The sequence below is a fragment of the Lygodium microphyllum genome, chromosome 8 (genome assembly GCF_053477565.2).
Source record: "Lygodium microphyllum isolate KBCC chromosome 8, Lygodium_microphyllum_v1.1.10, whole genome shotgun sequence".
Classification (NCBI taxonomy): Eukaryota; Viridiplantae; Streptophyta; class Polypodiopsida; order Schizaeales; family Lygodiaceae; genus Lygodium; species Lygodium microphyllum.
This window is the reverse complement of record NC_141142.1, coordinates 36003560-36021837: the sequence shown is the minus strand read 5'-3', so window position 1 is coordinate 36021837 and position 18278 is coordinate 36003560. Positions and strand designations below refer to the sequence as shown.

The 18278-nt window shown below is 38.2% G+C and overlaps 2 protein-coding genes across 5 annotated transcripts in view; both read left to right on the top strand.

Moving 5' to 3' along the window:
- LOC148032156 (histone-lysine N-methyltransferase ASHH3-like) overlaps positions 1 to 6908 on the top strand; it is a 106317-nt gene extending 99409 nt beyond the window's left edge. The window contains exons 11-14 of one of the 4 annotated variants that reach the window (XR_015691579.1): positions 5927 to 5978; positions 6071 to 6146; positions 6250 to 6336; positions 6424 to 6786. Coding sequence is in view for 3 of the 4 variants with exons in the window: in XM_087682796.1 (XP_087538922.1) it covers positions 5927 to 5978; positions 6071 to 6146; positions 6236 to 6303 (196 nt within the window). In the remaining variant the exon portion in view is untranslated. Of the gene's footprint in view, positions 1 to 5926; positions 5979 to 6070; positions 6147 to 6235 lie in introns of all 4 variants that reach the window. The other 3 variants (XM_087682796.1, XM_087682795.1, XM_087682797.1) reach the window with 3 other exon arrangements.
- A 1311-nt stretch (positions 6909 to 8219) lies between these two features.
- LOC148032155 (uncharacterized) overlaps positions 8220 to 18278 on the top strand; it is a 48502-nt gene continuing 38443 nt past the window's right edge. Inside the window, exon 1 of the mRNA XM_087682798.1 lies at positions 8220 to 8340. The gene's annotated coding sequence lies outside the window, so the exon portion shown is untranslated. The remainder of the gene's footprint in view (positions 8341 to 18278) is intronic.

Sequence of the window (18278 nt, the reverse complement as noted above, 5' to 3'; positions counted from 1 at the left end):
CTTTACTTCAGCAGTTTCATAGCTCCATATGTATATGTTAGTGATGGTAGGTCACAGACGCGGTCTGCTTTTGTATCCGTGTCATCAGCAAACATTTGCTGGGATTGTGAAAGTGTAGACTGAAAGTACAAGGTACAACCCTTAAACCTTAGGGTTGTAGAGGGGTGTTTACACCTGAACACAATAAGTGCCCGTAAGTGTGTGTCATAAGCACATACGAAATAATACCATAAGTCTCGGGGAAAAAACCTCTCCTACTGAGAGTAAAGTGCCCCAGTGTTCTACTGATCACTGGCACTCCGATGTGAGCATAGGCGTAAGTGAGATGTGAGTGAAATACCCAACAAACCCCCTTGGAGTGAAGAGTGATCAAGTGTACAAGGATCATCCGCCACCAAAGGAGATCAAATTTAAAGCATGGCAAAATGCTTCAAATTTCTCATGAGGAAGAGCTTTGGTGAAGATGTCTGCCACATTATTGGTGGTAGGACAATAGACAAGACTGATATCACCTGCATGTAGCCTCTCTCTAACAAAGTGATAATATATCTCAATGTGTTTCGTGCGTGCATGAAACACTGGGTTCCGTGCCACTGCAATGACACTCTGACTGTCAGTGAACAAAGGAGTAGGCTCTGTAATAGATACATCCAGATCAGCAAGCAAGCGTCTAATCCATATGCATTCAACTGTGGTAGTGAAAGCTGCCTTGTATTCAGCTTCACATGACGATGTGGCAACAGTGGATTGTTTCTTACTAAGCCAAGATATGCAAGACGAGCCAAAAAAGAAACAATTGCCACTAGTGGAGTGATGTGAATTATAATCACCAGCCCAATCAAAATCACTGTAAGCATGTAACTGCAGTGGTCCCCCCTTGGCATAAAGCAATCCAAGAGATCTAGTACCCTGCAAGTAATGGAAGACACGCTTAACAGCTTGCCAATGTGACATGCGTGGCTGATGCATATATCTGCTCAGGGCTGAAACTGCAAACTGTATGTCTCGCCTAGTGTTGCATAAGTAAATAAGACATCTAGCTGCTGGAGCCTATGTGTGTATATCAAACAAATCACTGTCATCATGTAATGACAGTTTAAGTCCAGGTTCCATTGGTGTACAAACTGGCTTGCAATCCTGTAAGCCAAACTTCTCAAGAAGTTTACCAATGCATCTTGACTGTGATAACCCAATATCTCTAGCATCATGTATAAATTGAATGCCCAAGTAATAATGCAAAGACCCCAAGTTTGACATGTCAAAAGTTTGCTGCAAATTTTGTTTAAATGCTGAAATTTGATCAGCATGTGTCCCTGTAAGCAAGAGATCATCAACATAAAGACAAATGATCAGCATGGATGCCCCCTCTTTACATACGTAAAGGGTAGACTCAGATGAGCTGTTAATGAACCCTTGGCTAAGCAAGAAAGCATCTATCTTTGCATACCAAGCTCTAGGAGCTTGTTTCAAACCATACAAAGATTTTTTCAGCTTGCATACCAAGTGTTCCAAGCCCTCAATTGCAAAACCAATGGGCTGCTGTACATATACTTCCTCATGAAGTTTCCCATGTAAAAATGCAGTTTTAATATCCAACTGATGCACAGTCCATCCAAAATGAGCAGCCAAAGCAACCATAGACGTGATGGTCGTCTTACAGGAGGTAGGAGCAAATGTCTCCTCATAGTCAATGCCTTTTTTCTGTGCATAGTCTTTAGCTACAAGCCTTGCCTTGTATTTGTCAATGGATCCATCTGCATTCCGTTTCAGCTTGTAGACCCATTTTGTTCCAATGGCTTTCTTCCCAAATGGCAAAGACACCAAATCCCATGTTTGATTCTTAGTGACAGAATCCAATTCAGCTTGCATTGCTGCCATCCAATGCACTCTGTTGTGCATCCTCAAAACATTCAGGTTCCTTATCATCGAAGGTGCTTGCTGCCATAACGAACTCCATGGTATGTGCAATATCATGCATACGACCTTGCCTTCTAGTACGACCAGCCATGGGTGCATCCAAATGACTATCTTTCATAGTCTGTAAATACCATCTAGGCATTTGTCTTGCCTCTTGACTGTGCATAAGCTCTTGTTGAATTTCAGTTTCAGCACTTTGCTGAATATTCAGATCAGCCAATGGCTGATTTTATGCATTTTCCAAAGGAGCAGCAGGCTGAACATTGAGTTCACTTGCTGAAACTCCAGCGGAATCACCAAATGTAATGGGTAGCAGCCCTTTAAATACATAACGGGCAGCCTGATATGTATCTAAACCAGCCAAGGACAATTCTGATTTTTTATCAAATAATACATCCCTACTGACAAACGCCTTTTTAGAAACAGGATCATAGAGTCTGTAGCCTTCGCTCTCACTGCTATATCCCAAAAAAATGCATTTGACAGCCTTGTTATCCAACTTTTTTCTGAGTACCTTTGGAATATGTGCATATGCAAGGCACCCAAAGGTAAAAAAGTGTCCAACAGAAGGTTTTCGGCTATTTCAAGCCTCAAAAGGTGTAATTTTCTTTAATGCTTTGGTGGGGCATTTGTTCAAAACATGGCAAGCACACATGACGGTAATCTATCTAGCATCTACGTACGTTGTGAGAGTATCAAGCTGCCAAAGTTCACATGCCTCATCCTAGCATGCCATAACTTTGCCTGTAGCATAGTAGGTGTAAGAGTGGATGCCAAGTACGCTAATTGATCAATTGAAAGAGCATCCAACTCATATAACCCATGACATAAAGTGCCTGTCAAGACCAAAGTCATGTTTTCTTTGTGTCTCACCATGCATCGGTCATCATCAAATGTGACCTGCAATCCACGACGTGCCAAAGAAAAGATAGAGAGCAAATTCTTCTTTATGCTTGGCACAAATAAAGCATCCTGTAGGCAGAGAATAGAGCTATCAATGGCTGTGAGCACAATCTTTCTAATACCTCTAACAGGATATGATCCATTGTTGGCATACAGTACAGACTTGCCAATTGGAGCTGCATGAACAGATGGAAATAAATCTTTGCAAGATGTAATATCCCTAGAAGCACCACTGTAAAAAAACCAAGTGTTTGCATTCTTAGTAGAACTGAATGCTCGATCTGCCAAGAGGTGCCATAACTGCATGTGTAAAAACAATAGTCCCTGTTTGCAACAAAGGACGTGGACTCAGTAGCAGTGGAAGGAGCATCAGAAACAAACATTCCTGATTTCTTTTTCTTCTCTTTGGCAATGTGCTTTCTACACTCAGTAATGTAGTGGCTTGGCTTTTTGCAGTAATGGCATTTTTCCCTTTTTGGCTTGCGTGCCCCCTTGTTTTTTGTTTGCCTCGGATGTGCCAGAAGTTCTTGAACTCTACAGAGCATTCTTCACTTGGTTGCCTTTCCCCTTCTGTCTAGCCATAAAAGCCTGCTCAGAGGCTATAGCATCCACAGCACTATTCCTCCGTGTTTGCTCCTCCTCTAGAATCAAACTGACTAACTGAAGAAAAGCGATTGGCTGCGTAGCAATCCTCATTGTGAGGTTTAAGGCCGTATGAAAAGCCAAATACGAAGGAGGTAATGAGTTCAAAGTGGTAGATATCATCTGTGCATCCGAATAGTACTTATCAACATTCATGAGTTGCTCTCGCAAGTCCTAAATTTTGTTCAAGTGATCCCGAATAGAATCATCTTCATCCATTTTCAATTTCTCTAGGTCTTTCTTTAAGAAAGAGATGCGAGTCTCATTCATGCTTGCAAACATCTGCTCCAAAGTTAGCCAAGCTTCTCGTGAAGAAGCTGCTGAACGAATGTGGGGGATGATTGACCACTTAACTGCCAATGCAATTAGCGACAAAGCGTGTGCATCCTGTGTATCCCATGCTTTTTGAGCTTCTGTTCTTTGGGGAAGTGGCTGAGGTGGAGCAGGCTAAGGTGCCCGTGGTGCACGTCCTCCTGGAGGAGGAGTAGCTAGAGCCAAAACTCCAGGTCGAGCTTCTTCTCCATTGACATAATCCCAAAGATTTTTTGCCACAAGTACATTCTTCATCATGAAAGACCAAAGTGAATAGTTATTTCCATCCAAATTTTCCTCCTTGGATACATAGGTGAAAACATCTCCTCCTTGATTTGCCATGATTTTTCAATTACCGAAAATGCAAAAGAGCAATATCGAAGCAAAACTTCACTGGAAATCTGAAAATTTCTAGAAATTGTAGGAAATAACTTTCTGCAATTAGTGTACAGAGGTGCACTCTGTCAAAACTGTCTGTTATGCATGTAGTCCAACGTGCAATCGGTGTTCAACAGCACTGTACCAGCAAAATCCCCAAAATTTCTTGCCTCAAATGTGTACAAAACAGTCTTTCTGTAACTGTAGCTGCAGTTCATATGCCAATGCCCTAAAAAAAAATAAAAGCCGCAAAATGTCTGATAAATTTGGCTAGAAATTTGCATTCAATGTGTCCCAGACACATTACTGAATGCTGGGCCTGCTGTGTAGGAATCCCCTCTTCCAGAAATTTATTTGGAACGAAAGGGTAAAGAAAAATTTTAAAAAATACCTGACATCTAACAGGCTGTGTCATTGACGTGGCACACGGCGGACAGGAGGCGTTTTGACGTGGCGCAGCAGTAGATGTAGTGCCACGGTGGACAGGAGGCGTTGGAGGCAGGTGGTGCAGCACAGGGGGCATGCACTGCTCTAGGCGGGCGTTGGTTTCAGGGCAGGAAGCTGCAGGGGCGAGGAGCTCCCTGGCGGACTGGCGAGCTGCAGTCTGGTGGCGCAGGGCAGTGGCGCTGGGCGAGGAGCTGCTGGAGACTAGCAGCATTGGAGCCACACCAAGTAGGGAAAGGGCAGGAGGTGGACTGAGCAAGAAGCTCCTGGAGGCTGAGTGGAGCTGGGCAAGACCTGAGGTGAGCAGAGCCAATGCTCTGATACCAAACGTGAGAGTGTAGATTGAAAGTACAAGGTACAACCCTTAAACCTTAGGGTTGTAGGGGGGTGTTAACACCCGAGCACGGTAAGTGCCCGTAAGTGTGTGTCATAAGCACATACGAAATAATACCATAAGTTTGGGGGAAAAACCTCTCGTGCCGAGAGTAATAAGTGCCCCAGTGTCTTACTGATCACTGACACTCCGATGTGAGCGTAGGCGTAAGTGAGGCGTGATTGAAATACCCAACAGGGACAGCTTGCATTCCCAATCTAAGCCACTTGTTTCTTGGAAGAGCCTGAATCTCTTACTTTCCAAGGACCATACACTATAACTGACTAAACCTATTACTGGGTGATAACGTTTTAATTTTCAGGGCTTTGTTATGAAGGTGTGTGCTCAGCTCATTTATGCTGTGGGTTGTGGCTGTGGACTAATTGGTGCATGATCTTGGCTACATACTGGATAGTCAGCAGTATTTTTCCATCATCTGGTTGCTGGACATCTGCATTTTTGAGTCTCCAAATATGTAAATGTTGACATGCATGGATTGGAGTCCCTGCATTGGAGCCTCTGCATTTGGTGTAGAGCTACATCTGGTACAAAATTTGTTTTTGTTTTTGTTTTTGGAACCGGGTGCCTACTCAGACTCAAAAGCGGAACCTTGTGCCACTAGCTTATGATTTCGTTACTTCCTTCAGGACCAATCTCCTTGGAAGACTCCTCCCAGGGGGTGGAGCGTGGGTAGGCTGGTACAAAATCAAATTTTGTTTGCATATGATCTTTTATTTTTTTGGTCCAAATGCAGCTTTCACCTCTTGGAGATTTTGAGATTCATAAAGAGGGATAAATATTTTGGTTTAAACATTTGCAGAATCTTTTGTAGGTGGGAAATACTTACTATAATGAGGTTTGTTTGTGTCAGGTTTTATAGTGGGAAGATTGTAGAACATTTACAGAATCTTTTATAGGTGGGAAATACTTGACTTTAATGAGGTTTGTTTGTGTCAGGTTTTATAGCGGGAAGATTGTAGAATATAATGGCCAAAATGGGACACACAAGGTTATGCAGAACTGTAATTACTCATTTAATCTGTAAATGTTCCTTGTGTATTTAGGAACAGTATGATATTAATTGAAATTTTCTTTCTTCAGATTAAATATGATGATGGTGAATTTGAAGTCCTTCGGATGGACCAGGAGCGATGGGAGCTAGAGAAGCTTCCATCTGGTATGATTCCTTTCAGGTTCACTGCAGAACATAGATGGTTGTTTTCAGTACTCTCTTTTGGATTGCAACTTTTTGATGACTTTTGTCAGAATGTCTGTCACAGGAAATGAGAAGGCCAGATAATGTTATACTAATCTTCTCTCAACGAGATTGGTAGTTATGGCACACGAGAGGGGTGAAATTGAGCCTTGTCAGGGAATTTTATAAATTTGAAATGAAACATCTAGCTCTATACAGATTGACTTTCTATAAAAAGCTGTCTTCTGCCATCTTGCAGAGTCTTGTTGCATTTGATGGGCCAGCCACATCAAAATGCTGGAGCTTCAGAAGAAGCTAGATTTTTTGCCTAGTGGCTACCGACGAGCAGATATGTCACTTGTCCTCACACTCAGGCTTGTAATTCAGGAGATGTTGTAGGCTTCTTTATTCTTTGAGGACTGGAAGAGTATAGTTAACCATCCCCTCCATATTTGATCCCAGAGATCGTTTCGTGAATGTCAAGGATGAAGATTGTAAAATAGACACATTTTTACAGGCTTTCCATATTCCTTAATTGGATCAATGACCCTGGATCATCAACACAGTGAAGCAAGGGGACATCTGAAATGAAAGCAGTGGATTCCCACCATTATTTTCTTCACATATACTCTTCAGAGCATGTCAAACAAGCTCGCTGTAACACAATAGGTAGGCTTGGTGGATGGATCCCCTTTGTTGTACATTCTTATGAAATCTTTGTGGTTTTGATATGCTCTTTTGATTTGTTAGTGTACATCCATACAAACAATGGTTTATAAGTCGGCGAGAAAATTGTTTGCACAGCAATTTCTTCATCCTTCACTAAGTGCATTTTAAGACTAGGGAGTGAGTGTAGACTAAGCACCCCAGTACCTGCAACAATTTGCTATATGCATGTCTTCCCCTATGAATCAATGCCTATGAAACCATTGGCAACTGCCCTCAACTGAATGTAATAAGTGGTTATGGAACCATCACACACACACACACACACACACACACACACACACACGGAGAGGTTTTCTCACTCGCATGGAAGTTTGCCTTCAAATTCACAAGCTTACAAAATCAATCCTATTTTTGGGTGGATTATGCATATGTACAATTTTCAACATCCATAATATTTTAAAAATACATTTAGACATCTATTTATGTTCAATATTTGATATTTTTGTCAGTATCATTGGGGATCTTTTGGAAATTAGAAGTACTCTTATATATAAGAACATCACGAGTAAATTGGGTTTGAATTTTGGCTTTTCAATGAATCATACATGCATAAAGATACACTAGCTTGCACTAATGCCATTGATGATAATCTTTTTACTAGCATGTTAAACCTAGTGTAAATATGTAATTATACTTGAACATCATGATTCTTGTAAGGGAGTCTTGCTTTTCTCGTACATTTGTATTACTAATGCATACAAATATGTATTACAAAGAATATCTACACAAGTGCTTACTACAGTAGTTTGCTTTTTAATATCTATACATAAATACACATGCATATAGAAGTTAAAATCCTGTAATATTGATATTATCTTTATTTATATTTTTAGGTATATTGTGTCCACATTAGGTCAAATCAAACTATTCACAATTTCTATCTTTCAAAAGCACATGATACTCAAAACTTGTTCTCAACATGTGCATATGTAGATGCATGCATGTGTTTTTCTTGGAGAGAGTGGTTACTAGCTTCATCAAACTATATTTTATTCAATATAACATTATGAAGTAAAAATTGAAGGGTGTTTAGTAGATATATATTTTTACTTTAATCATTCAAAATTTTAGACAAAACCCTTGGATTTAATTTGATTAGATCTCTTTTAAAACTCTAATTCAATATATTACATGTTGCTTAAAATACACATTAATAAAAATATTTGTGAAGGTGTTTATCTGCCACTCAACATTCATAATACGTTCTATGAATACTATAATCTTTTTTTTCTTGATTCACTTTTGTCCATAATAAGATTGTTTCCTCATCTTAAGTCTTTTAACATTATTGTTATCTTGACAAGTCTTTCTCACCTTGTTTTTGTGTAGGGCTATAACTACAAATGTTGAACATGGATGACTTGAGCATGTATGGTAGAAAAAGGATGTGACATCCAAAGCTTAATGATCGCCCTAGATTGGTAATCTTTTGGGCCACAAAAGAAAGGTAAATTTTGAGGCCACATATGATAGATACATGATATCAAAAGAAAGCTATTTTTAGGTCTTGCTATGAGACAAACAAGTGATGTGTTGGAGTAATTTAGTGTTTTTTTTGGGAAGGAAAACTTGAAAGCGAGAGAGAGAGAGAGAGAGAGAGAGAGAGAGAGAGAGAGAGAGAGAGAGAGAGAGAGAGAGAGAGAGAGAGAGAGAGAGAGAGAGAGAGAGATGAGATGAGATGAGATGAGATGAGATGATAGATTAACGTCTATAAAAGGCCAAAATGACTTATGAGACTGAGTTACAATCATGTGTATGATAGTACAATTGTCTGGGCAAAATATGTATGTAGCACAAAGCAAAATAAGAAAGGAAACTAACTATGGCTATGTGTAAAACACAAAGTTCTATCTAGTAACAATGAGCTCCAAATGGTACAATCTCATGTGGGTATGAAGAATCTAGCTCTAGCCCGAGCAATAATCCCTTATATTCGCTTATGAAGGTGTCGTCGATGTCTTTGCCGAGACCTAGGACATTTGGATCGGATAAGTTGAATGGCTCGATCAATCAGTACTCCTTGTTTGTGTGTGGAGTGTGGCAGTGAGAGGCTCTCGTGTGGACTGTGGTTGTAACTGTATTTAAGTCTTTTGAGTCTCCTTTGCAAAGAAGTTTGTGAGCTGTCTTTGTGAAGGGTCTCGATGTCCTGGAGCAACTGTACTCTTGAGGCGCATGTCACGAAGTAGTCATATCTCAAGAAGAAAGAGGCCAAGGCATTGTTGATTGGTAATATCCATGACTTTGGATAGTGGTCTAAATCCGTCTCTAAAGAGACAGTGGAAACGACCACGGACCTCATAATACGTTGGGCAGCGGCGGCAAATATAATGCTCCTTTGTCTCTGGCTCTAATTGGCATATGTGGCATATGCGCTCCTTTGGTGGGATGGATCTATATCTGCCAGTCTCAATCTCTAGCTAATGTGAGGAGGTGCACAACTGGCTAATAGAATATCTGATTCCATGAGAAAGGTGGGTATCCATGTATCTTGGGCGAACAATAAATCCATCATCTGTAGTATGAAGGAAATGCACGTGGTAGAAAGCCATCAAATATTAGATGGGAGAGTTGCATTGACATTGTTGCTATATGTATAGGAAGGTTGCTAGTTGATGAAAAATGATACTTGATCACTTTGCAACGGTCCTTAAGATGATCTTACCAAGGAGGACTATTACATTGATTGAGTGGACAAATAGCTTGGGCTCTTATGAACACATTATATGAATGTAGTCTAGCAAGACATGAATCCACAAAGTTAGAAATTTGAGTTTCCCAATAGTTCTTTTGGGGGGAGGGGTAGATGTAAGGGGGTTTCTTCAAATGCTAGTTAGGAGGGCCATGATGGCATTAGTCATCTACGTAGATAGCCTAGCTTGTACAATGGAGCTTGATTGCACTCAAATTCTCCTTGTTGATTCTTTTACCAAGGAGAACAATACCTCACACTTTCACAAGCACACCCAAGGAGAACAATACCTCACACTTTCATAAGCACAACCATGTGAGCATACATGCCCAACAAATTGTTGCATCTAGCAAGACTTGAATCTATAACCTCATCATTTTGAGCAAGTTTTGATTGTTAGTCCAATAGTTTTCATTCGCAAAAAGAGAATTAATGGTTGTCTACTATTGTTTATTTTAATTCTTAGATTGATGCATACTTTAATATTTAAGAAACTCATACTTAGAAAACTTCTCTATGGTAGAAGACGATGAGATGCTCTAATTTGAAAGAAATGTCACACAAATTTAATTGGATGATTGTATTTGTAGCATACTTGATAAATAGGATAGCTTGGAAGCCGATAAAATGGAGCTTCATAGCTTAAATACCCTCCTACATGATGCTACCAAGGAGGAGGCCTAACTAATGGTAAAATGGGAAATTGTCCAAACTTTATGAACACACCATGTGAACATAGGTGCCCAATAAATTGATGCATCTAGCAAGACTTGAACCCAAAATTGATTTGGAGTCCAGGTTTCGATTGCTAGCCATCAATAGTTGGAAATTAGCGCAAAAAGGTATAATGGCTTTTACACTAACACTTTATTTTAATTGGTAATTCAAGATATGCTTTGATGTTTGACTCATATTTAGACAAACTATGATAGATGTTCCATTGAGTGCTCGGTGGTGGCAAAAGATGTTGAAGTATCAAAAGTAAACTTCAACTAGCATGATCATTGGCTTACCACATGCTATGATAAACAATTCAATTTTATGTGGATTGTAGTAACTTTTGATGGTGACTTCCTAATCAAACTATTAGTAGATATTTGGAAAAGGAAAGCTTTTAGATGAATTCATACTACATAATCAAAATCAGGGTTATGCACCAAAAGTTGTGGCTTCATCCAATCAAAGTGTGTAGGCAGTCCATTCATGACTAGTAAGGTGATTGAAAGTAGCGAGGCACAAAAGTTAAAATATTTCCATGGTATCAAATATTGTCAAGTTCTTAATAGCCATTTATCTATCCAAATATTGTCAAGTTCTTAATAGCCATTTATCTATCCATATGGCTCTCGTACATTTCTTGAGCAATTTGTGAGTGAGAACTCAATATTCTTATGGACGTATCGTCTATGTTAAGGAAGCATAAGCTATGCTATTTTCTTCTTCATCAAGCTTTCTACGCATAAGCTCTCAATTCTTGTGAAAAATGGACTTCAAGTCTTGCTTATTTGAAAGTACGGAAGATTAAATTTGTTATGTGTCGCACAAATTACATGGAATGGATAGAATGTGGAATTTGATGATCAGAGATGTGTTATCAAAAGATAAGAGGAAGAATTATAATGTTGTTGCCAAAGTATTCAAAGTAGGGAGTCTATACAAGATTCTTACTTATGTACCTTCTCTTAGATAAGCTATGAATGCAAGAGGAGAAAGCATTTCTTTAGCTTAATTGTGGCACAAAAGATTAAGCCATATTGGATTTAGATCAATGCTAGAGATGCAAAGGAAACGTATGGTTCAATAACTACCTCAAAATCTCCAAAAGGTTGCCAAAGTATGTGAATCACGTGGTATGGCAAAGTTTCATAGGCAACCCTTTGAAAGATCTACTACAAGGACAACAAGCCCTGTCTAACACATCCATATACATCTTCATACAAAAAGGAACATAATCGTTGATGGATATAATCATTTTGTGAAATTTTTTGATGACTATAGTAGATATTGCTAGGTCTCTATTGTGAAAAGCTAAGTTGAATGATTGATAAGTTCAAGGAGTTCAAGGCTATGGTTGAGAACCATTCATACAAAAGGATCAAAACTCTCACATCACAAAATGGGGGTGAGTATAATGCAAAAAAATTCTAGAATTTTTGTGATGGAAATGATATTAAGAGACAATTACATGCCCATAGATGCGTCACTAAAATGGTGTTGTAGAAAAAAAGAATAATACACTTGTGTAGTATGCCAAAGCTATGCTTGTGAAATAGGCTCTTCTTAAATTGTGTTGGGCTAAAGTAGTAAAGAGATCCATCGACCTTGATAATAGACTACCAACTAAACTATTACATGGTAATAATCTATATGCTTGTGAAAAAGGTCCTTCCTAATTTGTGTTGGGTTGAAGTAGTGAAGAGATAAACTAAACTTGCTAATAGACTGCCAACTAAAACCATTACGTGGCAATAATCTATATGAAATAATTTTTCGAAAGGAAACCCAGGTTCATGATTTGCAAGCATGTAAATGGATATGCTATGCTCATATTTCTCTTGGTGAAGTAAGCAAAGCTTTTAGACTCTATGATCAACAAAGGAAATTCTATAAATGAAAAATTATGGCTCCACCAAATCTGAGTCTCTAGTTAGTCATAGGACTATTAGGTGGCTAAAACTTAGGAGTAATTTTAGTTCCCTCTTATCACCACCCATTCAACTATATAATTAGATGATATATTGATAACAACTATCCTTCATCCTTCTTTGTCGAAAAGAAGTTTTTATGTTGCTATATATATTGTTCTAGAAAATGCATAGATGTATGGAAGGTTGGAAGAGCTTCCTATATCTCATTCTTGTTTGGTGTGCCCTTTATAGTATTTCAATTAAATATCCTATGTTGGATCCTTTAGAATCCTTCTAAGGGATGCCACTTCCTTGCATGGTGTCCTCCTAGGGACTTTCTTGGGGATGTTTGTGGTTCTCATTTTGTGTTTTGTTTGCACTCTCCTTAGCTTCTCTAGAGCTGTTTCCCTTGGTATCCTTGGGGGTTCCTATCTTTGAAGTTCCTGTTCCCTTATGAAGACTAGGTGGGGAGAATTTGAATCTTTAGCAATGTCCATGTACCTACCAATAAGAATCTTGATTGCTTTAGCTCTTACAAGCTATGCATATTCACTGTTGCATCAATCTAATGTAAACTTCACAAATAAGATCATGGATGCTAGAAATAATGAAAAAAATCTTAATAACTAGGCAAATCAATTACAATCATCATCTCCTTTATAATCATAAATTTTCTTCTAGAAACCAACATTTGCTCTATTACTCTCCATCCACAAGCAGTGCTATCTAGTTGATGAGGAACTTGAAGTCCTCAGCAAGTTATTTCTTTTTGCATGGGGATACATTTCTAGTATATGAGATAAGTCTTCTTAAGAATCTATTATATTCGAAAGGTACAATATGTTATGTACATGTAATATACCTTTCTTTGGTTCCACCTTGGGTGAAGTTCATCAATTGTTTCCTTGGTGTTCTTAACTTGGGATATCACTCATTTAGTTGTCCATACATCACATCAACCTTCTTATTCAACATATCTGTTTTCAAGTCATAACTTTCTTGTGTGGCACCTGCACACTAGGTTCTTTAGGATGAACACTATTTTGTACCACTGATGAGATCTTGGGGGGTTACTCCATATTCAATTGTCCCAACCTAAACATCTTCCACTTCTTTTCACATGCAATCTTCAATGATTCTTCATAAGTCTCAAGTTTCTTCATCTCCACCTTGAGACAAAGTGGGGCCCTCAGATTGGTTATAAATTGATCTTTCTTGAGCATAGCTAGGGCCCTCTCTTCTCCTTGAGTGAATTTCTCCACATTTTGGTTCTGCTTCTATACAAAGAACAATATCTCTCTCTATTTTAAAGTTCGGAATCAAGCCATTTAGTGAATTTCTCCACACTCTAATTCTCCTTCTATATGTAGAAAAACATCTCTCCATATGATGCTTGCATCCATTGTTTTTGTAAACATTTGAATCAAGTGTAGATTTACATCTTCATAATCCATAGCCACTAGTAGTTGTTTTGTTGCTTTGGATCATATACTTAGTTAGCGTCCTCAAACCACTCTTTTTATATTTTTCAACCACATATTTTCTTTTAGCTCACCCACTATCCACACCACTTCCAACGGAGTGCACCATGTCCTCTTCTTTGTTACCCTGGAATTGCTTAAACTCCATGGCCGTTCATTTTTTCCTAAATCTTGTAGAGAGATGCTTGATAGGGGGCACCAAAAAGATGTGAAGCCCAAAGAGAAAGAGAGATAAAAAACACTACCTTAGATCCAAAACCTATAACAACTCTAGCCTTGTGCAAAACCCAAGGCACCTCAAGGCAATAGAGACATATCATAAGGTTGCTGGCTCATATATAAAAAACTCATGCATACAACTTAAAGCCTCTTGATGCTCAAAAACATGTATGACATGACAAAATTTATGGTCACAACCATTGGTACATCATATATAAGGGCATACCCACATTAGAACTACTCTTTGATGAACTCGATAGCTATCAGACGCAGAGGATGACCGGTTGGCAAGGAAGGATAGCTCTTCAAGAATGGTGAATACGAGGCATCTCTTCTCGCAACTCCCCCACTTCACCCGCATTACCTTGCTTTTATAGGCATCCTAGCACCACTTCTGAAGGCTCTCTGCCCTAAAAGTAGCAGTGTTCACATCCTCGACGTCATCAATGATCTCCGCCTTGCAGCTTTCGACACCACCCAAGATGCCACACGAGCTTTATAGTCCACATTCAATTCAAATCTTAATGTTCTTATCCTTGGCCTTTGTAAGAAGCTTAATCCAATTCTCATGCAGTTGCTTGATCACCCGACAGCTTAATCTTCATTCACATGGGTATTCGGCTTGATTAATCAATGACAACTGTATTTCTAATGCAAAATCTGCAGCAACGTGATCTATCCAAACTATCTTGATAGTACTCCTCTACAAAATACTTGTGTCCCAAATCTTGAATGACTATAAGATCTCATATACCTTTAGATTGTACCCTTATGCCAGCAACTCCAACTCCATCTTCACATACATGTCCCCAAGCCCAAGATATTGAAGCTCCAATTCAACATCCGCCATAGTTCTACCTCAATCTAAAAACCCAAGATATATAATCAAGGTTCCAAGCAAAACCTTGCTAGCCATAAGAGAAAATCCTAGAACACACTCCTAGAAAAACACAAGGAAACTAGTTGTTAGAATAATCCGAATCCTTCCTGCCAAGAGGCACAAAACCATCACTATGGTTGCTCAATGTGGCTTGTCCATGTGTTAATCTCCTATCCCTATCCTCGCATAGGACTTGAAAAAAGGTCTTGCAATGCAATCCACTATGGGACTAGAGGAGGTGTTGTTTCTAGTGAGGGAACTAGTCCTTTCTACTTTTGCACTTTTCTTTGTATTTCTTTGTAGATAGAGGTTAATACTTAGTAATATTTGCAAGTAGAGATGTGCAGAGAGCTCTCATTGTTTTCTTTCATACCATACTTATGCCCTCACTTTGATGTAGGATAAAGAGTTTAAGAGAGATTGATAGTGTAGCAATGGATTTTACAATGTATGTTGCATAGGTAAGAAGAATAAACCATTATGTAGTCAATGATAGAAGAGAAGCAATGCATCTTGTAATCAACCACAAAGAAGATTTATCATGTCTTTCTTACTAGATATATGTGACTTGTACTATGACTTTGCAACTTCTTTTTTATTCATGTATTTTACGAGAAAGATTGCTACTATGATTTAGATGAGCCATATCTAAATAGCTTCATACTATTGGTTAAAAATTGCTTGCTCCCATGGGCCCACTACAATTTCATCATGCTCCCACTATAAATGACATTTTTCTTAGTTCTACTATTACTTGGTGTGATGAATCCAACATATTAGAATTGACATGCTCTCCTATCCTCTCTCTCATAATGAACAAGATGGGGGGACAAGCCTTTAAGCTAAAATTGACTTGCTATAACTCACAGTGAGGAAGAATCATCTCGCTACAATTACTATAAATATCCATCCTCTATCCGAGACATATATGGACTCAACATGGTATGCATACTACTCATTGATAACTATTGTAACTACATAAGTAGCACATTTTATTAAGACGTGGAACATCCTTTGTCGACAATTACAAGCCATTGACAATATGTAGCACTCTAGGGATGGAGAAATCCCACTACCAAGAAATAACATTTTACTTTTAAAGCCACAAGACGTGGTAGCAAAACATAAAAGAGGATCCAAATGTTACTCAATATAAAGTTTTTCATTCGCATGATGAGAGTTTGTACATAACATGTGATTTTTATCACATTAGATTGTACAAAATTCAATCAAGCAACCTTTACTTTTTGCTAGTTTTAACATTTTCATCTTTCTTTTTTCCTTCTAAGCATTTCCTATGTTATGCATGAGATATCTTTGTCTCTTGTGGCCTAGCAATGGGGGATTCTTTACAAGAGTGGCAACCAAGGCATAAGTATTATAGCATAAACATATACACTTCTTGAATCTTTGAAAGCTAGAGCATAGCCACAAATCCTAATTGCAATATACTTTTCAATAGGTATCATCTTGTACCCACAAATCCTAATTGCAATATACTTTTCAATAGGTATAATATTGTCTCTATATGTTTGAAAAGTCCAAAATTCTAGACAAACTTCTTAGTGCATATAGTGGTAGGATTGGCTCATCTAAGTCTCGACATGATAAAATTTCAAAATGTTTGGATTAAGCCTTGGATTATCTAAATATAGTATGCTATACCTAAATATAATCATGGAGCTCACATTTTAAGAATTATTGCCTTCTATCACTTTTTTTGTTTCCCAAAGCTTGATAGAACCACCTCTAGCCCCTCCATAATAATACTTTTACCCATCTCCTTTTTCATCTAGTAATGCAAATTTTTGTTTGGATATACTTAAACTCTTATAGGAAGATTCCTTGAGTATTCTTGAGCTTTGTACTGGCAAAACCCAAGTGCAGTGGTGGCATCCAAAACATTTGAGGTATTGGAGTTGAAGGAGACATCTATAAAGTCCATCTCCTCTTCATAAGACTCTGGAAGAGCTCTATAATATTACCTATGCAATAGCCTCCCTAAGCCTTGCTAAGTCCGATAGCATTTGGTAGAATGAATTCCTTCTCGAAATGAAAGAAGTTGAATATTTCCATGCAATGGTTGATGAATATTGGTCCATTTTACCCATCAACCCCCGAATGAGAATATTTCCAAGAATATCCTCCAAATTGACATAACACCACTCAATGTGTACAATTAACTCATTTCCACTTGAATCAATGGTTAAATCCACATAGGCCATCTCTTAACATTTAGTCATTAGGGGAGTTTTGAGGTCTCGAAAATTCCGAGAGAGAGAGAGAGAGAGAGAGAGAGAGAGAGAGAGAGAGAGAGAGAGAGAGACCAATAGGAGCAAAGCCTCTATAACGGAACTTTTATTAAAAAAAAAGCAAAAAATTATTTTACAAAAAGATATATACATAATAATATTACAAACTTGTATTTTCAATATCTATTTTTAGCTTCTTACATTCGTGATTATGACATCCTTTGCATTAACGGCATACAATCTCGGTCACTTTATTTAATGAAATATTTGGATTAATGATAATGACTGGTTTAATCTACATTTAAATAAGTAAAAAGCTTGGCACTCATTTTTTTCCCTCCTTTCTTTTATCCCTCTCGTGTTTTTCCCTTCTTTGTGGTAGCCTAGTCATCTCTCTCTCTCTCTCTCTCTCTCTCTCTCTCTCTCTCTCTCTCTCTCTCTCTCTCTCTATTTGTGCCATGGATACAAAAATTGGACCTTTAACAAGGCATCCAAGCTCCCAAATCACATCCATATCACTTTTTAACTTATTTCAAATAGATAGAAAGTGGATTCCTACTATCATTAGCAAAGGTAGTTGAATCACCATGCAACAAGCAAAACGTGGGAAAAGACGAATATATGAGAGCTCGTTTATCTTTGTTTGGAAGGGTAGAATCCGAGATTTCAAGCTTGGAGTAAATAAGAATAGCATAAAAAAGGTATTGGTGCAACATGTGTTTATGCATAGAGAGCTGTTTTTGGAACTTGGAACTTCAAATTTTCCAATGCATAGACCAAAATTGTAAGAATTTGATTCTTAAAGTCTTTCTTTTCTTGAACTTAGTTTAAGGTTTCCATTATAACATTTGTTTGTCGTGTAGATATCTACTCCTCTAGTCTTGAGGAATGACAACCAATTGAGTCTATTATTGATGCTATTGATGTTACGCATGGTTTGATTGGATAAGAAATGTACAAACGTAGAACTAGCAAGAATTAATGGGAGAAGGGAAGTTATGAAACAAATATACCATGATTTAATCAACAGAAGATTATAGGAAGCTATAAGAAATAAATAAGAAAAATTCCCGATCTCCTTAGGTGGTGGAAAATTTTACCTTGTGATAAAGCTACCTGGTGCTAGTGAAGTCGGAGCAAGAAAGGAGTCGCTTCCAAAAAAATATGCTTAGTAGTTCGAAAATTCTTTTTAAAATGACATTTCTTCAAAGTATAATGAGCAATTTAGTCCACACAT